General features: G+C 55.1%; 8 protein-coding genes across 8 annotated transcripts; 5 read left to right on the forward strand and 3 right to left on the reverse strand.

The window, feature by feature from the left end:
• Window positions 1–757: 757 nt before the first annotated feature.
• A1O7_09792 (uncharacterized protein) lies at window positions 758–1,240 on the forward strand (the record flags this gene model as incomplete). Its single annotated transcript, XM_007763777.1, has 1 exon — window positions 758–1,240. One exon carries the CDS (start codon window positions 758–760, stop codon window positions 1,238–1,240), a length of 483 nt encoding a protein of 160 aa, XP_007761967.1.
• A 1,374-nt stretch (window positions 1,241–2,614) lies between these two features.
• A1O7_09793 (uncharacterized protein) lies at window positions 2,615–4,777 on the reverse strand (the record flags this gene model as incomplete). Its single annotated transcript, XM_007763778.1, has 3 exons — window positions 2,615–3,543; window positions 3,594–4,327; window positions 4,422–4,777. The coding sequence occupies 3 exons, from the start codon at window positions 4,775–4,777 to the stop codon at window positions 2,615–2,617; spliced, it is 2,019 nt and encodes a 672-aa protein (XP_007761968.1).
• A 719-nt stretch (window positions 4,778–5,496) lies between these two features.
• On the forward strand, window positions 5,497–6,261 carry A1O7_09794 (glutathione S-transferase; the record flags this gene model as incomplete). Its single annotated transcript, XM_007763779.1, has 1 exon — window positions 5,497–6,261. The coding sequence occupies one exon, from the start codon at window positions 5,497–5,499 to the stop codon at window positions 6,259–6,261; it is 765 nt and encodes a 254-aa protein (XP_007761969.1).
• Window positions 6,262–8,782: 2,521 nt separating this feature from the next.
• On the reverse strand, window positions 8,783–11,357 carry A1O7_09795 (uncharacterized protein; the record flags this gene model as incomplete). The annotated part of the gene is made up of 2 exons (XM_007763780.1): window positions 8,783–11,151; window positions 11,207–11,357. 2 exons carry the CDS (start codon window positions 11,355–11,357, stop codon window positions 8,783–8,785), a joined length of 2,520 nt encoding a protein of 839 aa, XP_007761970.1.
• A 638-nt stretch (window positions 11,358–11,995) lies between these two features.
• On the forward strand, window positions 11,996–13,023 carry A1O7_09796 (uncharacterized protein; the record flags this gene model as incomplete). The annotated part of the gene is made up of 4 exons (XM_007763781.1): window positions 11,996–12,045; window positions 12,107–12,124; window positions 12,176–12,614; window positions 12,676–13,023. The coding sequence occupies 4 exons, from the start codon at window positions 11,996–11,998 to the stop codon at window positions 13,021–13,023; spliced, it is 855 nt and encodes a 284-aa protein (XP_007761971.1).
• Window positions 13,024–16,260: 3,237 nt separating this feature from the next.
• A1O7_09797 (uncharacterized protein) lies at window positions 16,261–17,117 on the forward strand (the record flags this gene model as incomplete). Its single annotated transcript, XM_007763782.1, has 2 exons — window positions 16,261–16,979; window positions 17,012–17,117. 2 exons carry the CDS (start codon window positions 16,261–16,263, stop codon window positions 17,115–17,117), a joined length of 825 nt encoding a protein of 274 aa, XP_007761972.1.
• Window positions 17,118–17,869: 752 nt separating this feature from the next.
• On the forward strand, window positions 17,870–18,094 carry A1O7_09798 (uncharacterized protein; the record flags this gene model as incomplete). Its single annotated transcript, XM_007763783.1, has 1 exon — window positions 17,870–18,094. One exon carries the CDS (start codon window positions 17,870–17,872, stop codon window positions 18,092–18,094), a length of 225 nt encoding a protein of 74 aa, XP_007761973.1.
• Window positions 18,095–19,910: 1,816 nt separating this feature from the next.
• Window positions 19,911–20,991, reverse strand: A1O7_09799 (uncharacterized protein; the record flags this gene model as incomplete). The annotated part of the gene is made up of 2 exons (XM_007763784.1): window positions 19,911–20,550; window positions 20,615–20,991. 2 exons carry the CDS (start codon window positions 20,989–20,991, stop codon window positions 19,911–19,913), a joined length of 1,017 nt encoding a protein of 338 aa, XP_007761974.1.
• Between the last annotated feature and the right edge of the window lie 2,440 nt (window positions 20,992–23,431).

Below are 23,431 nucleotides of genomic sequence, written 5' to 3' on the forward strand. Positions count from 1 at the left end.
GCAGCCGCCATAGCGCTGCAACACTCCCTTTCCGCTGGCAAACCCGACCCCGAACCCGGAGGAGGCACTAGTGCCCGTGCCACCATCCTACGGCGAGATCGCAGCCCGTCCGGCGCAGACACACCATGGAGCTGGCGACGCTATACCGTCGAGCGTGGCGCGATCGGCTCGCCACCCTCGCGTAGCTGTCGTGCTTGGAGTCCAGGAGCAGTGGCAGTAAGTTCGCGAGCAGACCGAACAAGCAGCCTCAGATGGAGTCTCTACCTACCTCATGTACTCGTACTGCTTCGAGCCGCGCGTGTTTCCTTTCCTTGCTTGCCAGACTTTTTACAAGGTCAATACTAACACTGCCCGAACAGTGCACCGCTTCTTCTATGCCGCGCTCTGTCGACCATCTCGGCGGCATGGTGGGCCTGTCAGACGAGTTTCAGCATCTACCAGCTCGTGCATGGCCAGGGATACGTGGCACATGAGGGCCACGTCCACAGCCCGCCAGAGAATGCCAATGCCATGGTCCAAAGACTCGCCATCGCGCAAATCTGCTTGAGCTTCTTGTGGGTATGTACACCACAGGATGAAAGTGGTGGTTCCCCGTTGTCTCCATGTCTCTCCCCGCGGCGTGCAAGTTTTGCACTTATGCCGTGGTCACTTGCTCGCCGAGCTGTGTCTCAGTCTCCACTGGCATGGTATGATTTGGGCTACCGCTAACATACACCCATGGCACACCTAGGCCGGCGCGGCAGCCTACCTCGCCCACATGTTCGCCTCGTCGCTCATGTCGCGCTGGCTCCTGCAGTACTCCCCCCTCGCCGTCCTCCTGCGGCTCCTCAGCCTCAGTATATTACTGTCGTTCCTCTGCCTGCAGATCTTCCGGCTCAGCCACGCCACGCAACCCGCCCTGCACCTGCTCAGCCGGTCGCTGCTGTGCTGGATCTGCGTGTCGGTCGTGCTGATGATGGTGTATTTCGCCACGCAGCAGGACATTGACATCACGACGCGCGGCACGGACGGGTACCGCGACGATCGGCGGCGGAGGACGGTGTTGAGGCTCAAGTGCCTTTACGTGGTCAGTGGGTGTAGTTTGTTTAGTTTGGTGGTTGTGCTGGGGATTCTGCATCTGGACACGATCCCGTCGCTGGACTGGGAGGACGTGCGATCTAATTTGGCAAAATTGGGTGGTGAGATTTGGGGTCAGGGGAAGAACGTCTTGTGGAGCACAGGGAGGGAGAGGGAGTTGTGAATAAGGATATGAAAATAAAGGTGAAACGTCAACCTGAGCACGCACGCGGCTCATGCATTTTCAGTGAACCATACGGTTGCAAGCAATCCGAGACTTCCCAAGATGGAGCTTCAAGACGCGAAGGGCCCAGTGCCCGCAGCGAGACTGCGCACCACGCTCGCCACAGGCCTGGTATGTCCGGACACCATGACATTTTCGATACATATGGCGCACGGTACAAGACAATCCACAGCGGACAGGGAGAATGCTTGTCATCGAACCGACAAGGCCTTCGTCGAGAGTAGAGAACGATGCTTTGCTTTTCAGACTCTTCTGCCACTGAGTGATTTGATGACGAATGCAACATGAATGCTTCGGAGCGGTGTTGATCGACTTTCACGAAGTCGGAAGGCAACAAAGATGACTGATAAGCGCATTGCAGTTCATTGCTGCGGTCGAACAACCAGACTCGACTGGCTCGAGGCAACGTGCAGTGATCCGCCGAGACAGTCTTTTCAGGGCACTAGATTGGAGAGACCGACTGGTGAAGGCGAAAGACACCAACGCAGACGTGCAGAGACCTGGGCAAGATGTCAGGGGCAAGGATAGCACGACACACGGAACGGCTCATCCGTAGCAGATCGAACATCTCAAGAGCGTAAAGGACGACATGACACACAGCACAGAGGATAACACACAGCACAGAGCATAGCAGTGCAACGGACAGCAGCGCAAAGGACAGTCAAGAGACAGACACACCACATGCACCATTGACCAGCAAGGAATCCCGAACACTAATGTCGACTAATTAATTCCTTCCCATTCAGACCAGCCACGACTCCTGGACCTCGAAGGTGCACCGACCTGAATGCGACGGGATGGGACGTCAATTAGTTAGTAACAGGTAACATGACATCTCGTATGAAAGATACTTACCGTCAAGAGCAAGGACGTCAACAACGACTCGGCGACCTACAGTACTTCGCTAGACATATCATATTCAATAACGGAGTGGACTGCCTTGGTCACAATACGCAGCAAGTGGTCAAGGAATACAGATGCATGAATTAGTTGTTTGGAGTGGTTAGTCTCGAGCAGACAAGAAATGCCCAATTGATTGGCTTCGTTGATTACAGGATCCTGATTCCAGTACATAGCCGAGATGCTTGCATACCTAAGAACGCCGGTTCCGTAGGCTCGCTCATACTGTACCTTGATCGGAGTTCTCTCCTCCTCTCCTCTATACAGACCTTATCAGAGTGTGGCCTCACTTCCACCCTATAGCTCGTTCAACATCTACTTAGCATCTGTCTCCATCTGCCTGTCATCCGTCTACCCCTGCATATCGCCCCATCTACCTCTACACACCCTTTCTCTAGATCTACACAGCTCGTTCTATCCCGGTCTTTGCATGAAACTGTGGCTTCGCCTCCTCATGCCTGCGTCGGGCCTCCGCTGCTCACGATGGCTCGATCCCTGTCCCGCTCCGGTGTTCTCACTTTCCCTTTCGCCGGACCGTTTATTGGCCAGTACGCTGTGCAGTTCATGGCTCTCACCTCGTTCCAAAGTATCGTCGACGACGGCATTGTCGTCACTGTCATCCTGTGGTGTCCTGGCCGCGGGTGAAGTCTCCTCGCTCTCTCCGTACGCGCCACCCACGCTCTCCATGACGAAAGGACCAGCGGTAGGCGCATCAAGGATCCGCAACTCCTCGTCTCGGAACCACTTGGGCATCAACCACGTCCGCACGGGGATGAGCAAGAGAATGATGATGGGAAATCCAATGGCCGCGATTGTCTGGGAGATTGCAAAAGTGGCGCCGAAGCCGATGAGTTCGCACGCGACAAACGCCCAGGTGGCTCGCCGGCGCTCGATCCTTGCCAAGGGATCCGTCGCGTCGGTTAGTTCCCTGTCCTTCGCAAGGAAGAGTAGTTTCTTGGTGATTCCATTCCCAACGAGTGCTTGCACGCCCATGACGAAGAACAAGCCCGCGAGGACGCCCTGTGGAATCAAATGCAGGACGACCAGGAGAGGGCCGCTCATGGTGACGAGGAACAACAGGCCTTGCGCGAGGTTGCTGAAGCGTTGCTCGACGACATGGTCTGTCACGCGGACGACGTGGCCCTTTGCTTTCTCGTCAACGACTTGGCGCGTAACGCAGAGGGCTTGCGTGTGGAAGGGCGCCTGAGGGATCAGGCCGTTGGGAAACGGAATGCCCAGAATCCCAGCAAGTCCAGTGGTGCAGCCGAGGAGAAAGATGTCCCAGTGGAACCCGGGCGGCTTGCGCAGAGGGAATTCAGATCCTTGCGCGATGAGTGACGATACTGGTGATTGTCAGCATGGTAAATGTTGACAGAGCCGCGCCCATACATACCGTTGTGATCGAACCAAAACAGAATGGTGAGCAAGACGGCGAATGGGATGGCGAGGAAAACCTCGCCCACACTGATGTCCCAGAAGCGGACGAACCAGTCGCGGTCGGCAGTCGGAGCAAAGGCCTTGCTTGTCGGTAACGTCTCGACGTGCACATCCTTCATGTGCCCTATGTGGACAAATCCCGTGAAGAAAATGATCGTCAATGGCGTGCCATAGTCCTCGATGAACTTCCGCACGTGGCGCTGCAACAGATTGCTCTCTCCCAGGACTCCGCATCCATAGGCGAAGCCGAGCACGAGGAGACTCACCATGACCGAGAGGTAAGCACTCGCCTCGCCAACCAAGTCCCACTGTCGAGTCAAAACCTGGATGCCCTTCTGTAGGTAAATGAAGGCGACGTAGAAGCCAAAGGTGTCGCAGGTGAAAAGCGTCACGTATGTTAGGGCATTGCAGCTGTTGGTGAAGGCCAGAATCCAGTGCATGATCAAGGACCAAATCCCGATCCAGGCCATGAAGGAAAAGTAATTGGTGCCCGAAGGCACCACAATGTCGTAGACCGTGTAGGAGAAGACGGTGATGGGTCCCGTAACTCCGACGATGACCAGCGGCTGGCAGGCGAAGAGGGAAAATACTCCACAAGCCAGCACGGAGGAGAGGAGGACCTCGTTGACGCCGAACGAGTTGTGCGTTTTGGTGAACATGTCGAGAGAGAATGCCAACGCCGGGAGGATACTGAAGAGGTGGTCAGTGCGAAGTCCATTGGGATACATGTGCGCAGTGGTCTCGTGGAAACGGTATATGTAAATGGTATATGGATTGATCATACTTTGCAAAGTACATATATACTGTCGCGGGGATGACTCTATAGTCCCACGCGTCTTTCCAGTCGCTCCAGTAATACGGAGCTCTTCTCTTGATATCATCTGTGATGCCCTTGAACCAACGTATCTTGTACCACTTGCGGACGCGGCGGTTGGAGGAGCGAGTCTCCTGGCGCGAGATGTGCTCGGAGAGCCGCTGCACCTCCTCCGGGTCCGGTCTGGAATGACTCGAGGCGAAGGAAGGACGACGAGCCTGCTGCCATGGCTTCTTCGGTGCCGAGTGGGAGGAGGAGCGGCGACGCACATTTGGGGGCGCCGCGCGAGAGGCAGTCGGCGTTATGACTTCTGTTTGAGTCGCCATCTTGTGGTATGTTATTGAACTCTAAACAGTTCAAAGAGAGTGATCATTCGACGTCGGGCACTCATTCCAGGTGGGGAACTTGATTTTTGAATAGAAACAACACCAGAAATACAGGACGCATGAGGGGAAGAGCACATCTAACGATGCCATACGGCGTTAACCAGGGTTCCTTCTCGCCGAGCCTCTTGGTCTTCGACGGTGAGGTGAATGACGGGCGGTGGGCGGCGATGTTGACGGGAAAAATGCTGCTGGGGCGAATCATTGCTGTTATTGGTTAGGGCTCAACCCCGCACGTTCTGCATGATTGCCGTCATGCTTCCCCGCACCCTTGGACCTCGCCTTCGCGCTCGGCGACGCCGACGTGACGCCGACGTGGACATTTTGTGCTGTCGAGGGTTTGACGAGGAAAGTTGACAAGGAGCCAGACCAAAAGACAGTAGGAAGACACATGGTGCAACACGGTGGTGAAAGCAAAGTCGAAGGAAATCGATTTCAAAGCAGATATTGCTAATGGAAGGCTTTCCTGCGCCCTGATTCGATGCAACGTACCTACGGAGCAACCGGCTAGAGACACGGATTATGATATCATGCTGAATGGGTTCAAGCGAACGGCCTGGCCTCCTGGTCATCGACCTGCAGTCTCCAATAAATGGTCTGTAGCGATGTCGCATCGTGTCCAGCAGCAAGCTCAACACCTCTCAACCCAGACCCGAAACACCATGGCCGACGTCAAGCGCCCGAATATCACGCTGTACACGGATGCCACGCCCAATGGCCTCAAAGCCTCGATAGCGCTGGAAGAACTCGGCCTCCCGTACAAGACCGAGCACATCAACATCGCGACCAACCGGCAGAAGGAACCATGGTTCCTGGAAATCAACCCCAATGGTCGCATTCCTGCCATGACTGACACTTTCTCCGACGGCGAGCAGATCCGTCTGTTCGAGTCGGGAGGTATTTTCCAATACCTGGTCGACGAGTACGACCACGACTACAAGATCAGCTTTCCCAAGGGCACCCGCGAGTACTACGAAATGACCAACTGGGTGTTTTTTCAAAATGCCGGGTTGGGTCCCATGCAGGGGCAAGCGAATCACTTCGTGAGGTACGCGCCCGAGAAGATCGAGTACGGCATGAATCGATATGTGAATGAGACGAGGAGATTATACGGCGTGCTGGACAAGCATCTTCAATCCTCGAAGTCGGGGTTCATTGTCGGCGACCACATTTCGATCGCAGACATCACCACTATCGGGTGGGTAATCTGGGCAGCCTGGGCGGGTGTAGACATCGACGAGTTCCCCACGCTCAAGAAGTGGGAGGAGATGATGAGTGCGAGAGAAGGTGTCAAGAGAGGCTGTGATGTGCCCAGAAAGCTGGACATCAAGGAGAGGATGAAGGATAAGAAGTCCTTGGAGGAGTTTGCAAAGCACTCGAGTCAATGGATTCAGCAGGGCATGAAGGAAGATGCGCAAAAGAAGTGACCAACAACAACCAGCTGGGCGCCTCGTAGGCCGAGTGCGAATCATCAACCTTCACAGGACCGTTGGTCCGTTGCACGTCGTTGGCACGCTCTCAATGTCAAGTCGTAAGCAAGCCTGTACGTGTCCCTGACGTCGTGCCTCGCATCTTCATCCAACGACAAGTATTGGGGGTCGTCGCCGTGACAGCGCGGGGAGAGGTTTGCAGTGTCGTGGAGCCCAGTTTGTCGAATAGAGGGTGCACACATATCCTCGTTAATGACCGTTGATGTCCACATGGTACACAAGTCTCCTCTTCTACTGTTGTAGTCATGATGGAGTCTCTGTAGCTCGACGTTGCGTGCGCATCCGATATCGTTAATGAGGCTGCTGCACACAGGTCCTGACGTTCGAGATGATACGAAGGGAGTCGTAACCCTGCGAAAAGACTCCATAGCTTCCATGGGACCTTCTCTTGCATGATGCATGACACGTTGCAGCCTTAGCGGGCTCTTTCACCCAGGTGGAGGTCGGATGTAGCACTGTGCAAGGACTATAGAGAGAGTAGACATGGTTGTCAGGAACTCCACAACTTCCATGGAACTCTCTCTTGCAACGTAAAGCAGCAAGAGATGCTGACTAGGATGCTTTACGCCCTCCTTCTGGGAAGGCGTGCTCTGATGCGAGCAGGCTCGAGAGGGGAGAAACAGACTGGGTTGCCTGTCACTTGGACTCCATAGCTTCGAAAGTTTCGAAGGATCCTTCCTTGCATGGGCGTAACAAACTAGCGTCCCTGGGTGATTTGCAAGTTATTCAGCCTGTTGTTGCACGGTATGTTCGGCTCGAGCTACGGTTGGTACCATAGCTCTCTAGGGGCTCTCTTCCCCAAGTCGAGGATGCAAGCGCATGACAGCCTGGTCTTGCATACCAGTTGGCATATCGAGCATGTGTGAGTGTGCCTGCAACGCCATTAGACCCACCGCAAAACCATCACGAGGACAAGGATGTCTCGAAGCAACGCATCATTGACCCACCTCTTGAGCATGCGCAATGAGGATCCGCAGGGGTCTTTCCTGGCGGATCCTTGAGCCATGCGCCTCATGGTTGACCAGATGTGACACTGGCACGTCACGTAGCTGCAACGACGTCGAGCTGCCTCAGCGGATCTCGCAGGGTAGCGAGACGCTAGGATTCTACCATCCACGTGGACTGCGGCGCTGCCAACGGCAAACCTGTATTGTCTTCACTTGCTCAGACGTCTGCATATGCTTGCAGACGTCTGCTGCTGACAATGCAGTGGTTTCCAGGATAGGAAAGCACCCCTGCGTAGGCCAATCATCGCTTTTCGTGCAAGGCCCCGTGCGCCTTTCCTTTGTGACATAGCTGCTCACTCAGCCGGGTTCGAATATTTCTGGAATGTGTTTCGGTGCTAGTCGGCGGCGGTGTGAATCAAACGTTCGTCTCAGCGGCTGAGGATGGTCTCCATGCTGGTCTCCAATCCATTGGCGGTCTTGGTCTCGCACGGAAGTGTTCCGGGGGAAGTGGTTCTGGCAATCAGCCGTGGAATCCCAGAGGCTGAAGCCTAAGAGGAATAACGAGATCTCGTGATCTAATGAGGCTTGCTGACTCAATTTTGTGGTGGAAAGCTCATACACGCGCAAACGAGCATCGTAACGATAAGGCAATGCCAAGTCTTGTGTTGCAGTGTCCGTTTTGCGTGCCTTTCGAACCAATGATGAACTCGGCCTTTGGAAGTCGTGACGCTGTGATGAACCTGCACAGCTACAGGGTAATCATGGCGGCAGCAGCAAGATGCCACACAATTCAGCCGGCACAGAATTTGTGCCCACAATCATGGTCACCATCGCGTAGCTGGCTGGTCTTTCCTAGGTCTGATAATGTCACCACCTGATCACAACGTTTCGAGAACCAAGTAGAATCCGCAACGCCGAAGCGTATACGCATGGACTCGGCCGCGTCGAATGATACTTGTACATACAGGAGGACGAGTACGCAGAGGAAGGGAGATGTTGCGCCGCGCTTTCCTGGGATGGGCTAGCAAATCCAAACCACCAATCACGCCCGACGTCCTCGCTGTTACGAGGTACGAACTGTTTTGTCCCTCGGACTCGATTGTAAAGACGTTGGCGCAATTCCAACGAGCTGTTGGTCCCCAGTATTCAGCATTACCACAGCGTTCAAGGAGAGTGTTCAAGGAGACCTTGAGAGCGATGACTCATCCTTGATTCGATATGTGGCTGTGCATTTCAGGAGAGAACAGACCTCATTTCGTTATGTATTCAACATTCCTCCGTATGCATCATTGACACCGACGCTGGACGTACAGGACAACCTATCTCCAAATCTCGTAGTATATGCAACAAGTGCTCATCGTCCCAAGCTTGATGAGCTCCCAAGTAGCAGACAGACCCGTAGATGCAGGTCGAGGCGGAAGGCCTCAATCTTCTTCTTATCAACGTGAACATCCTTCATTGTCATACGTAGCAACGCTCAACCACAGCATTGTTTCGGGCTTCGTCAAAGATCATGTAAATTCCACCGAGGCCCCTGTCCTGCCTTCCTTTGCAAGCCTCGCCTGCGCCCGCTCTGCTCGTCGCCTCCTTCGATTGTTGGCGTACTCTGTCGCTCCACTTGTCTCGGTCCCGGGTGAGGTGACTCCACTCCCTGCCGGGTATCCCAGGTTGCTGGCACTGCCGGGTATAGGCGGCGGAGGCGGGAGGGGGCCTTGGTACGTATGCTGTATATTGGTCGGCCCAGGCGCCGTTGGATAGGGCACAGCTGGCGGCGGAACGGGCGCTTGAGCTGCCGATACTGTTCCATACTGTGCGGCCGCATGTTGTTGAGCAGCAGCTTCGTTCTGGGCAGCCTGCTCGGCCTCCAGTGCTTCCGTACGTCTCCACCGTCGATCCGCGCCACTGGGTCCAGCTTCACTGTCACTTGCACTGATGCTCGAGCCTCTTCTTTGTCTCCTTGCTGCGGCGGATGCTTGCCGTTGTTTCCGCCGCTGTGAGGCGGCTTCTTCTTCGGTCAAGCGCCGTAATGTCACCCGCCCGCCCTCATTGTGCATGTTGATCTTCACGCTAACGGGAGGCGACTCCATGCTGTCGGTATTGTTATTGCGGCTACTGTGACGTCGCCGGCGGCTGCCGTCTGCGGCTGCCGCACCGAGTCCTGCTCCTGCAAGGCCAGCTGCTGCTTCATCCCGGATATGATGTCTGTGTCTCTGGCGGCCAGAGCCGGTCGTGTAGAGCTCGCTGCCCGAAGATTCGAGGTGAGGGGGTGAAATGGGAGGCACGCCTTCAGACACCGGCATGGTGCCTGGGACAGGCGGAGCTCCAGGGACTGGAGCAGCGGCATAGGGATGACCTGGCTGTACAATAGGAGGATCTTGTCCCACTGGTCGAATCTGATGTCTGCTGGCAAGGGCGCTTGCTGCGGCGGCGCCCACTCCTGCACCAGCCGCCGTGGGTATTGCTCCACTCATCCCAGGTCCAGGCGGACTCAGATCACTTGACAGGTCTGATGCCGTTTGACTCCCCATTCGGCCATGACGGGCTCGTCTCGGTGGGGTGACCCCGTCACCTGTGTATCTGTGCCGGGAGTTCATCCGGGCGACCTTCTCCTGTTCTATTCGCTCTCTCCTCAACTGTTCTGCACGAAGCTCCTCTTTTCGCTGTCTGCGATTCTTAAAGAGTTGTCGAACTGCAAAAACTGCCCCTCCGGCCGCCACGGCGTCTCTGAAGGTATGCGACCTCCTATCCCGACGAGAAGGTGATCCAGACACAAAAGAGTCATATGACGACGCCGATTCTGAATGTCTCCGGTAGGCCGAGCCCGGCGTCATCGGCGGTTGAGCAAGAGGATGTGTTGGTCTGCCATAGCCTGGGCTTCCTCCCGCTCCTGGCGTGACAGGACGAACTGGAGGTGGCCGCCCTTCCTCGATCCGCGACATGGAATCCGTTGTGACTGACTGGTTCCCACCGAGCGGTGGTCTGTACGGGCCAACATCGGAATCGTCGTCGCGGCCACTCCGATCAAAGATTTTCTTCACCGCAGCGACTGCTCCGCCTATCGCTGCGACCTGTAGTAAGCGATGTCCGATGCCATGGTGGGATCGGTCGGACATCTTTTCGTCCATGTAGGATGAGCCACTCCCGGTCAATTCGGTTCCTGCTCCGTCGGCCTGTAGCCTTCCAGGCGAGGGGTTTCTCCTCGACGACCTTCTCCTCCATAACGCTGCTAGACCTGCGCCTGCTGCTCCGGCAGCGGCCAACTTTCCAACGCCTGTGTGGCCATGGCCAGCTCTTTCCTCCACGACCTCGTCGCTGTAGTAGCTGCCGCCATCATTGCCATACCGAGCTCTTCGTCTTTCTGACAGCCATTGCAGGATGAAATATAGTACTAGCAAGAAAAAGCCCCAAAGAGCGTAGAGCACAAAAAGGAACTGCGGCGACCCATAGAGCGTCAGCCCTAGCGCGACCTGAGTGATGCCGAGCAAAGCAATAGCTCGACCCAGCCAGTGATGTAGCATTGCGGTAAGAGGGATGTGCAGCCGCCGTCTTCCCTTTTCTTTTCTGTGCAGCATGCAACCTCCGATAATTTGTACCCATACCAGGACGTAGATTGCGACTCCGATGCCATGATGGGGATTCGTGAGGCTTCTATTCGGGCCCACGGCCTGAAAGCCCAGAATGATGATAACCGTACTCAAAAGTAGTGTCAGGATCTGAAGCCAAATGTGCAGTCGCAGCGCGAGCCGGGGATTTCGACCGTAGAAGCGCATGAGGAAGATGGCGAGTGGGACGATCCCCAGGAATGTGACGGCTGCGATGATACCGTGCGCTTCGACTAGGCCGTGGTAGCCGGCCAAGGTGAAGAATCTGTTTCCCATTCCTGTTTGAAGGGTCAGTCTGCTGCAGCTCTCCAGATACTTCTGTGCTCTTCTTACCATTGTATCTCATTGTCGCAAAGTTCAACCCAACCAAGGGAGGCAAAAGGAAGTTGTCTCTACCTGCATCCCAGGTCCCATCGCCAACATGCATTGTGTCCGAGTTGTAGGTACTGCTCCCAGGCGGAGCGAGCTGGGGCGACGGCGACATGGTCGTGGGAGGCTATGCTCCGGAGGTCAGGACGGTCAGACCATCTACAAGAAGATATCGCGGTTCTCGCGCCGAATCTGTTTGGTGGAGGGTGGAGGGTGGATGCTGAAGCCTTGCCGCTGGTGTCGGTGAACTGAGCCCGATTGACTTTTTGTTTACTTCAAGCTCACAAGCGGGGCAAGGTCCAGGTGAAGAAGCCTCTAGTTAAGTCGAGTCAAATGATGTTAGGGTTCGCTCAGGAAGTTGGCAGAGGGCTGTCGCACAGAATGTTATTGTTCAATCAATGCTATTGTCTAGACCGGAATCAAGTCTGAAGCGGCGCTGGTTGTCGCTACTGCAAGTGACTTGCTCGTTGACGGTTGTCGGGGGGCAACCCGGTTGGTGGAGAAATCCTGCTCGCCTGGCAGTGCCACGCATACTCCGTACGCACACCCTCTTTGAGACCCTCTTCTGCGCCGTCTCTTAGCCTATCAGGGTGCATATCTGCGTGGAACGGCAGCCCAGATCGCCTCATCGCTTGGGCTGCGATAGCGCAGTTTTGCAAGGACGAGTGATCAGCGAGAAAAGCTGCCGTCATTCAGGTAGAAGACGAGGTCGATGTCGCATCTTCGAAGCCGCCGATTGTATGTCCCACGACAATGACAATTGACGATGAGGAGTGGGCTCATGTCGTGAGAGCGGTTTCCAGGTGACCATCTCTGTCAAACGCAGTTGAGCCATCCAGCGCAAAAACTAACAGATCAAATCAGGCTTCTGGGATGGATATAGTGAGTCTGCAACGGCCGTCATTACGAGAACAGGCGCTGAGGTTGACGCAGCACATTATCATGGAGCGCTTCTTTCTATCCACAACCGCGGTTGAACTGGAAGCGGCGCTCAACGCAAGGGCTGGCCATCGACTTCCCTCTTCTTAACGTTCTAGGCTTTGTGTGCTATAGTATTTCGACATGTTGTTTCTGGTTTTCACCGACTATCAGACAGCAATATGCAGCAAGGCACCCGGCCTCACCGGAGCCCACTGTTCAACTCAACGATGTGGCCTTCGGCGTTCACGCCGTCATCCTGGTCACCGTGACCTACTCGCAGTTCTTCTCTCGCTTATGGAGGTTCCCCAATCCATCTCTTCAGCGAGCAACGAGGCCAGTTCTGGGTATTCTTTGGGGGAGTATTGTGGGTGTCGCAGGCATCACACTTGTGGTGGTGTTTCGCTCAGGCTGGAAAGACCAGGACCCGCTCGACTGGGCCTGGATTGATGTGGTGAGATTGTCTCATTGTCCCGATCGGGCGCTGGTTGTGGTGCTGACCATGGATGTCGTAGTTGTACACGTTGGGTTATGTGAAACTGATCGCCACATTCGTCAAGTACATCCCGCAAGCCTTCTTCAACTACAAGCGCAAATCGACCGAGGGCTGGAGTATTTGGCAGATCCTGTTCGATCTCACAGGTGGAGTGCTCTCGGTTGCACAACTCGTCTTGGATGCAAGTTTTGGTGGTGATTGGAGTGGAATCACCGGGAATCCTCTCAAACTGGGTCTCGCAAACATCAGCATGGCCTTTGATGTGGTTTTCATCACCCAACACTTTATCCTCTACCGTGGCCAGGATGACGTCTCTACCACGCCAGACGATGAGGACGACTCCCAGAGGCCGTTGCTCAGCCAGTGACGGGTCAACGCGTCTGTCTTGTATGGCCTTGTGACATGGCGGCGGAAGGTTCTCAGGCTGCCTCCCTTCATTGGTGGACTCTGGAAAAAGAACTCAATGCTCGTTACGCCGTACCCCAAAAATCTATTCTCATCCCGACTTGAGGGCACCAGTCTCTCTCCTTCTTGGGCGAGACCCTTTAGCAGATGTGGAACATGTGTCTTGCCTTGGGGCCAGTGCTAAAGAGATCGATGGCTTCTCGCCAGATGACGCCTTCCGCCCCATCAAGCGAATTGTCATACAACCATCGATGGCGTGTCCCCGAACGGTCTGGGCGTGGAAACTGGAGATTCACACATTTGCGGCATGGTATGAGTACGGAGCCGGCACCTTCCAGCCCGGCTCCAGTGCCTGCCGTCGGACGTTAAGTTGGACACAGTATGAGACAAGAGGGCAAGGACGAGGCCGTTCTTGGGTCGTTGCAGTCTTCAAGATCGACGAAATCAGAGCAGGAGATGGAATCAGATGTACCTGCCAAGCCTCCGCCAGTTTTAGAGGGGGCTGATCACCCTGAATAGACATACCACAGCTATCTTGCGCTTGATATAATTACCTAGGTACTTTGTAGGATTCGGGGGCCGCAATTAGACGAGTCCATTAGGACAACTGACCTACGAGGCTGCACGCTATATTTCATATGGCGAAACAATGGGTCATAAACGGTATCACCACTGATCTTGTCTCCGTGGCCTTGTTGCCCAGCATGACTTTGTATGACGCGTCCTTGGACAAGTTATACTGGCTCAGCATATGCATAAGTGAGACGCAGGCCGAGTGTGACGGGTTCGGTATAGAGGAGATGCGGCCTCCGTCGTCGCATCGCTTCCATCTTTAGGAAGCTGCATCCCTGCGTTTGCTTGCAGCTCTCCGACGGAGGTCAGACTGGCTGAAAGGACCGGCTTGTGCTGTATTGTGGCCAATGCGAAGGTCAAAGGTGGTTTTGAGTTTTGCATCGAACGCACTTGGGCGTGGTCGACGGGACGAATTCGCCCAGCGAGAGCCAGGCCATGTTGCACGGGCGACGATCTCTTTGGCCGTGCTGTTTGCAGTCAAATGCACCTCTGGCATGCCGGGCTGGCGGCTAACCCTTCCAGGCAGTTCCCTCGACCTCCAGGCGAGGCTTGACTAACTACAGTAATGGAGAAGTGAGGGTTCGCATGCACGTCCACGGGCGTCAAGCAAGCTAGCGACAGCGGGCCGCACAGCTCCCTTGAGGCTCTTCGTAACTGTGGCTTGGCTCACGGCAACATCCAAGCCAGGTTGTGTCGAGCAGGAGCATCCTCAAGACGATGAGGGTGTCAAAGTAGCACGCACAACATTGAGCCGTGACTGAGGACTACGGTGAGGGCGTGGTGAAGACTGGATGCTGCACTCGCCGGTCCCCTACACGATTCATGGCTACCAATGTCATCTACTTCTCTCGTTCCTCCCAACGCCATGCGCAAGTCTGTAGAAGCGCTAGATTAGCTGGCTGTCATCCTGTGGTCTGCGGGAACGGGCATTGCACGCCCTGCTCGGTTGTCTGCTCGGTCCTCAGGCATGAGGTGGTCTGTCGTCCACCAAACTGCCGGATACGAAGTCGCGTAGTCTCACGATATCCATCTCATGGCCATTCATCCTCGCCCAGCAATACGAAGAGGCAGTTCTGAATCGAACAGGGAAATCCAGGTATCGCTGGTTGGACTAGTGCGGCCTTCATGCCTTGCCAACTCCCTCATTAGTGCACGCTGTTGAGGTGATCGCTTATCTTCGAGCTCTTTTCGGGCTTCATCAGGTTAATGCTGTCCTCGCCTGCTGTCGCAAGCACAGTCAAAAAGATGTCTAGTTCGTGGGCGTCAGAACGGTTGCCTTACTCTCGCAATGTCTCAATAAGAGCCCCGGTGCCCCCGGCGCCCTCTGTGCCTCCACTCTTCCCGCCCTCTGCGCCTATCATCTTCCAGTGTCTGCTCGTTACCGATCACCCGAGGAGCCTCAGCTTAACGTAGCAGGCCCCCCGGCTGGTTTTGCTGGGAGGTGAGCAGCTACTGGGCAATCGCAGGCTAAGGAAACTTAGCTCGGCAGGCCGCCATGCCCATCACAGCCGCATGCTCGCGTCCAGACTCACCAGGTCATCACAATGGCCGTCTTAGTCCAAGTCTAACTACGAGCCCTCGCCGGCAAACGCAGCATCAGCCATCGATACTGTAGCCAAGCACGGGCAACAAAGCACTTCAAAACTTCCCTCATCAAACTTTCATTTGGTCCATTCTTTGGGCATATCCCTGCAGTCCTCAAGCTGACTCTCTTCTCGCAACGGTCGTAGCACCACTGACCCCGGGCAACCGCGGGGCTGTGCTTCTTTCTGCGCCTCCCAAGGCTCCAGTAAATATTTGGTGTACTCGTGTGGCATCCCTTCACCTACCACGATACAAGGAGGTGGTGCTTCTGGGTGACTCGTCAGATTTCGCTCAGACACACAGTCTCGCAAGACGCCCTCTTCAACCTCGCCCGCACCCCTCGACAACGAATTTCTCTTTGCTGCCTACAACAACCCTCCGCCGCTGGCGCCCAAAATTGACGGTGCTAGAGTTGTCCGCCATCAGGCCAGCCACCCAGAGCGTCCAAGGGTGTTGAGCCTCTGAGGCGAGGAGCCTCATCCGCCGCTGCAGAGCCCCTCGCTCGTCCTACCGAGTTACTACCAAACGAAATCCATTTTCACCGGTACGAGCGAGTCTCACCCCTCTCTTCTTTCTGTCAAACCTCTCGGGCCAATGACTTGTCCAACCTTTGTGCCTTCACTTTCTGGCTCCGCTATCGCCGTGGCCTTCCGAAAATGCGAGACCGCAGATCGCTGGTGTCCCCAGTTGAGGTCGGTCTGGAACTTCTTAGCCTTGACGGCTAGACCCCTGCTACGTAAAGTTCGGTCTACAACCCGCATCTGCATGATCACTGAATCCATGTTCGCATGTCCTGTTATTTGATGTCGTTTGATCCCACGAGTCGGGCCCAAATCTCGCACTCTAGCAATTGAGGTGCTCGCACTGACATGGCTCACGCGACAGAAGCGGACTCGGAAGACTTTGATTGCAGAGCACGACTGTCTCTCTGAACACTGCTTCCTACAGCATCAAGGACTAGCCACACAGTCCTTCAGGGTCCAACCGACCCTCTTTCATCAAGCCGCTGGACGATCGGCCATGTGATTCCTTTGGTTTCTCCATGTCCCATCAGGAATCGTTCTTCGACTTTGAAACAGATATTCTCAATCGGACTCCACCACTGGTCCCGGTGAAGCCGGATCTGGAGCCGCACGACAGCCCCGCGCCTTTTGTCCGTATAGATACATCTTCCGACTCGACGGACGTGGAACAGACCGACGGTGTACCGTCATCCAGGAAGAAGAGAAGGAAGAAGCGGAAGGGTCGAACAAACCCAACCTTTGCCGACGGCGTACTGATTCGTTCCCTAGATCCTAACCATCTCGAACTAGCCAGCCACGTTGAGAGGAACGCGTTAGCATCGGCGAGCCAGTCAGAGGTGGAAGAGGAGGACAATAAGGATGGCCGCCGACTACAGATGAGCAGGCCGAGCGAAGTGGTTCAGTCTCGGGCAACGCAGGATGCAACTAGACGCCGAGAGATTGCCGTCTCCAACAATGCCGACAAGGATGATGACTGGGCGATGATCGATACCCCGGTGAATACAGCTGAGGCGAGATATCCGCCCCCGTCTCCGATATCCGGTGGTGATGCCTGCCCACCTCGCCATCAAGAACAAAACCAAGCTTCAACTTCACCTCTACCAGAAGACCCTCCCAAGAAGCACTTCGACACTCGTCCGCCTCCGCTGAACGAGAGATTGGGCTTGAAGCTGAAGCCAGGCCATGGCCCTGCCGAGGAGGACGAGGACTCCATCATCAAGTCACCTGCTCTTGCAAAGTTCGCCATTGCACGCGACCATGCACCTCCAGGTTTTATCCTCCCTGCATTGCAGAACAAATCGCCGCCCCGGTCGTCGCCGGCCGGTCTGTCCGATCTGAAGCACAATCTTCCAAGTATCAAGACGGCCATAGGTGATCTCCCCGACTCGAGCTTCAGTAGATTCGCTCCCATGTCCCCCATGGGACGTCCATCTCCCATCCATTTAGCACAATATGCATCACCCGCATCTTATTCAGCGCTATCACCTCGGGCGCCGATGGGTCCCCCCTCACATCACGAGTGGAGGGGGACAACTCGTGACTCGAATGCGTCGAAGTCATCGAGTTACGCTAGTTCTGCCGCCACAGGGTCCACACCAGCGTCTTCGATGTCTATTCCATCCCCAGCACCATCATATCCATCGCCCTCGTATCCGTCACCTTCGCACCCATCACCACCACACCCGTCGCCCTCGGACCCGCAGCCCACGCCACCACAGCATTCGCAACCGTCGCCCTTTGCAGCTGTGCGAGAAGAGCACACGGACGCGGTACGGCGAGACTCTTTCGACGAGAGCGAATCGAGGGTCAGATCCGGATCACAGTCGGAGCCGCCGTCTGGCGGTGGCTTTCCTACCGATGAACACCCTGCAGGGCGTTACGTTGGAGGTGCGTACATCTGCATGTATCATGGATGTACAGCATTACCGTTCCAGACTCAATATCTATTAAACAGTCACATGAACGTCCATTCCGACTCCCGCACCCACTTTTGTTCTGTGAAAGGTTGCCCTCGCGGCCCTGGTGGTCAAGGCTTCAAGAGGAAGAACGAGATGATCAGGTGGGTACTCTGACTCTGGGGAGTCGTCCTGTGCTGCAGTCGAATGCTAACTCGCCTCATGTTCAGACATGGCTTGGTCCACAAATCTCCCGGATATATATGTCCGTTTTGCCCCGATCAAGAGCACCGGTATCCTCGACCAGATAATCTCCAGCGCCACGTCCGGCAGCATCATGTGGACAAAGACCGAGACGATCCTGTCCTCCGTGACGTCCTCGACCAGCGGATTGAGGGAGGAGCACGTGGCGGCAGACGGCGAATGCGGTTATAACCATCGCGGAAAACTCGGTTGACATGGCGATTCGTAATACGAACGACCCGGCCCTCGACCCCGGTCATGGCGCCCGCCTCCAAGAGTCCGCTCCATGCGGCAAACGGGATCCCAGACGTCTGCCTGACCGAAGGCCAGGTTCTGTCCAGCACACTCGCTTTGATTTGCTTCACTTCATTTCTCAAGAACCTTTTCCTCTTCTATCCTCCAGTTTAGCATTCTTTGGACCAGATAAAAGCCGGTGTCTTCTTCCAAACGCCGCGGGTCTGTCATGTCGTATTTGCGCGGCACGCCCTCGTCGACACCCGTGAGGCACTCCGGGTCATGGTATGGAATATTATCAGGCCCCCGCTAGTCCTAGCTTCTTGTTACCCGACCTCGACAAGTCGACTTGGCTTTCCTCGTTGGTGGGTAGGTGCGGCAATGGTATGCATGAGATGACAACGGAAGAGGTTACTCGGCATGTATATATATCCCGTGCTTAGTCCTTCGCTCCAAAGGGCTCAGAAGACGGCATTCGGCATTAACAGTGCCATTATCACGAGCGGTCCACGACGTTTACGACTCTCACGATTACTGACATGCTCGACTATGTTTCATTTTCTAGGATGGTTGGTGGGCTGGATAGCTTGATGGAATGGAAAGGTGAATCGGCAAACGCCCAACTTCTCATTTCTAGTGGCAAATACTATGGACGAAGAGAGGTGGTAGAAGAACAAGAAGAAAACAGGTTCTGGCGATCACCAGAGTTTTACGTGCGCCGGAAAACGAATGGATCAGTCACTCCGTCCGTAGCGACGAGGTTGAAGGTTGAGCTGAGCTGGTCTTCCGCCAGTCAAGCGAACCATCAACCTGGCAATCAATCAAATAACCCTCGAAAAGGGGCCTGGTGGCGAAGAGCGCAGTTTTTCAACTCCCTCCCTGCACTTTGCTCACGCACTCGCTCACGCCGCCACCGTCACAAAGATCCCGCGGCGCTTCGAGAGCGAGCGAGGGAGCGAGACAACGAGGGTGCAGTACGTAGGGGACTGTCTAGAGTTGGGACGATGCATAGTATCTAACGTGCTTGTCGCTCGCTCAGTGCGTGCCTCCTCACTTGCTGCCACCTGCCCGCCTACCTGCTCACTTACTGCGCATATTTCAAATCTAAAGCCAACTCGCCCAGCCTCTCGCCACAATTGGTCGAAATATACAAATGGCCTAGAGATACAGACGACAGAACCGAAGCCGAGAAGATATGCAACGCCTGGCGCGATTCGAAGCACCGACTTACGCAGGACTGAGCGCAGTCTACTCAAGTGAAGTCAAGTCAAAGCAAATCACCCGCCGCCCCCCCCACCACCCACGCTCCCCCCAGGGTCTGTGAGCTTGACCTTAATCCGTAAGAGAGACCCGCGTATGTCCTGCCTAGCTACCTACCTAGCTACCTAGCTACCTAGCTACCTACTAGTTGGACGGGCCTGAAGGGTACGTAAACCCGAGGTCATATTCAATCCATAGTAATATATCCACATGTTCCGTACTGTATCCACTTATAGTGGCTGGATGGCTGGATGGCTGGCTGGATGGCTGGCTGGCCTTCCACGACTGAGAGATCAAATATTGCGTTCTTGCGTGTCCCTGTCGCTTGTCGTTTCACGTCGCGATGGGGACATGGATGATCACAATGCTAGCCGGGCTAGCAGGTAAGGAAGCGAGTACAGTTCTCGAGGAGAAGGAACAAGGACCTTGGCGCGGATATGATGAGGAAGGACCATGTCGTCGACATGGGCGAAGCGTCTTCTTGACCTTGAATTCCAGCCTGCTGAGTCATACTACATACAGTACAGTCAAAGAGTTTAGAGGCCCGCCAAGTTGGATATCTTGTCCCGGATCCTCTCGACCAGCGTCACTCCCACGTCTTTCGTGCCGCCCGCCAGCATGGTGTCAATCTCATCCATGGTCGTCGGCTCGGTCAACCCCCAGAGTCTCCAGTGGCCCTCCTCGCCCTTGGTGGTGATCTTCTGGATGACCACGTAATCTGTGTGCCTGTGCGTCGTTCTCTTGTCCATATCTGCGAGCTGGTACTGCTGCCTGCTGCGGATTCGCACGATACACTGGCGAATGTACGAGTCTGCAACGGGCAAGGGCGCCAGGCGGTCCGACACGACGCGGGCATGGTGGTTGGGCAGCAACGGCGAGAGCGGCCACTTGTCGAGCCAGGCCGGGTAGCCGATCCCGAAGTAGCCCAGGAGCTCCCACCGCTCGACGTTCTTGCGCAGGGCCTTGCGCTTCTCGATGCGCGTCCTCGCCGCGCCGGCTAAGCCCTCGCAGCACATGGCCTGCAAGGCCCTCATGTCCCCTTTGCCCAGCGCGATGTGGAACTGCTCATGAAGTACCTGGGCATAGTCCCTCCTCTTGTCCAGCTCCATGGGTCTCCTCATCTTTTTGCCCGTCAGAGGGTCGCGCTTGGCGTCCCATTTCAGGAACACTACCAGTCTGCAAAGAATGGTCAGCCATGTTTCAATTGGGGCATGCCGTGAGGCTGCCTTAAATCACTTACGACCACCAGTCCTTGAACGCCGTCTTCAGTTGCAGCCAATGGATCTTTGTTCTCTTGAGAGTCGTCCAAGGCGGTAGTTCGCTTGACGGCGGAAGGATCAATGTCTGTGGCAGTTTCCCCAGGTCGTTGCCCATCTGCTGTTTGCTGGCCTTGTGAACTTGGCTTTTCATCGAGCTCTGCCTGGGGAGCCGCGAGTCAATATTCGTGACATTATTCTTTACAAGAGCATCCCGGCGTCGCGTGCTCGAGAACTGGCGCGTCGAGAGGGAGGATGTTCGGCCGGCGCATTGCGGGCAGGGGCTCCGGATATGAGGTATCGATCTGCTGATGATGGTGATGGTTGTGGCGGAGAAGGGGGGTGTCACTGTAGCCTGCATGGGCAGCAGTCTTGTGATTGACTGTGACATGCTGATAGTTGGAGCGTGGAAACGAATGAGGAAGAGGGCGGGACTCGAAAGACAATTGCGAACATGCTGCGTGAGGAACAATTCATCGAAGCTCTGCCGCGGCGGCCAAACTGTACGAGTTGCACTGTGGCAAGCCATACCGGGTTGGGACTGGACTGGGATGAGGCTCACGTGATGAGATTTGCGAGGCTAATTCTAACTAGGTATAGACTGATCTGCCGGGTAACCACCCCCCCTCCGGGCCATCCACAGCATCGAACTCATATTCCGGTTCTTGCACGTGCCTTGACAGCGAATATATTGAAGCCATTGAGGTTGCAGCCTCAGACTTCTTGTGACTGTCAATCAGGCTAGCTACCACCAACAGGACCATTCGGGATCTTCAACGCCTGGGTTCATCCTCCTGGTTCACTACCCTGCCCTTGCCCCTGCGTTCCCTTTCTGGTGTTCTTCCTTGCATTGATTATCTTGCTGTTCTGGCTACTCTTCCTCTGCTGTTCTAGCTACTACCACAGCTACCCTTTTCAGGCGCGTGGGATGGTGCAAGGCAAAGTTTCTTTTGTATGGAGACAAGGTCCAACAATGTCAGGAAGTGGCCGAACGTCCTCCGAGTCGTTACAAGGACGTCCGTGCGCCAACACGCTGATCTTCAAAGTTCCTTTGCGCTGCGACAGCGACGCCGCCAGGCGTACACTCCTTGTCTCATCTCTGCGGCATATCTCGGCCAGATGAGACGACCTTCTTGCGGCCTGCGGTGAGTTCGATAATTCGCGACTGGCGATGCTCATCGGGTCGATCATGTGTGAGCCTCGATGTCATCATCTGTCGTTGGAACAGAAGTCAGCTCCTGTACCGATACCACTTTGTTATGCTCCAGCGACAATCGATACTGTCGCCATCCAGGAAAATCCCCCCAGCCTTGATGATCTGTATCAGCTAACAAGTCGCCAGCCACTCAGACAGAAGTGTGGAGGATCGCAACTCTAACTTAGGTGGCCCATGGCAATGTAGCAGGAACTATCTCGTGGGGGAAACCCTTGGCTTTTAGTTCAGACATACATCTTTCACGGCGTTGCAGGTAAGAATGCCTACCTGCCTCCGTCATCTCTCTAAGCATCGGCTACATGCGCCGATCTTGCACCTCGCAGCCTCGGTACTATACTAAACCAACAGACAAATCTCACGATGCCGGACTACCATTCGCGTGCTCCTCGGGCAGAGATTTCAAACAGCAACATCAATAACATGATCCAGTCTGTTCTGATCACTGCCGACAGTGCAGTTCTTGGCTCTCCTGCGCTGAACGGGTGCCATGTCATCACCGAAGATGAGCCACTGATATGCAACGCAAGCTCGGAGAAGCGTGACTGATTCGGTTAATGACTCAAGTCACGGAGAAGGGGTAAAGGGAAGGGAAGTCGTGCCTTGTCTGCTTGGCCTGCTTCGGTGCGCCCATGTCCTCGCCGGCTGGCGGTTATACTAGCAGGCTCGCTAACCATGGACAGAAAGACAGGCAAGCAGGCAGCTCATTCGCTTCGTTCGGTCCAAACCATTCTTGCCCACTTGTTCACTTACTGACACTCTCATACTTACGTACAGAAAGTTAAGCCTCACGCAGAGGACTTCTGAGCATGGTGTTTTCTGACCGCGGCATCCTCCGCCACTATGGTTGCGGGTGGATGGGTGGAGGGCGGATGCTGTAGGCGAGCACGCAGGCCGAATCGCACAAGGCACACAGACCATAGGAGAAGTATCTACTCAGAAGTAGACACGAGAGACGCCCATTTCTGCTAACTCTGGCAAACACGAGCAGGCCGCCCCGCCGTGACGGGATGTACTCTGAAGACTGAGCCTGGGACTGAGCCCGAGTAGGTATGGAATGGAGTCCAAAATGTGTGACTGAGAGAAGGATTGAGTGACAACATGGTAAACGCCCACCCCATAGCTGGGTGGTTGGGTAGTTAGCCATTTTGTCTTCATCTCGTTCCAATGCAATGCATGTGATGCCTCTGATTCCGGGGAAAGGGGTTCTCCTTGGAGGAATGGGGACATGATCGTGAGCGGCAACGGATGAGACAAGACGGGACGAGAAAATAAAAGTGAACGATGCCTGGTGTCCGGGGTATCCGAAGTTGAGCACTGACACGACTAAACTACATGGATCACATACTGTACGCAGGCGCGCATACTACGTCCATCCACATTGGACGACGAAACGAATTGTGACTTGCGAACCAGTTTTGAACTCAGTCTTAAGTTGCATTCTGTGTCCTGACTCGTGTGTCCCTCGTCCCCGTACTCGACTTGTCCCAAAGCGAGTCAAGAAACTCAAATCTTCGTGGTCTTCGTGGTCTTCGTGGTCTTCGTGGTCTTCGTGGTCTTCGTGGTCTTCGTGGTCTTCGTGGTCTTC

The sequence above is a fragment of the Cladophialophora yegresii genome (assembly GCF_000585515.1).
Source record: "Cladophialophora yegresii CBS 114405 chromosome Unknown aczIN-supercont1.7, whole genome shotgun sequence".
Taxonomy (NCBI): domain Eukaryota; kingdom Fungi; phylum Ascomycota; class Eurotiomycetes; order Chaetothyriales; family Herpotrichiellaceae; genus Cladophialophora; species Cladophialophora yegresii.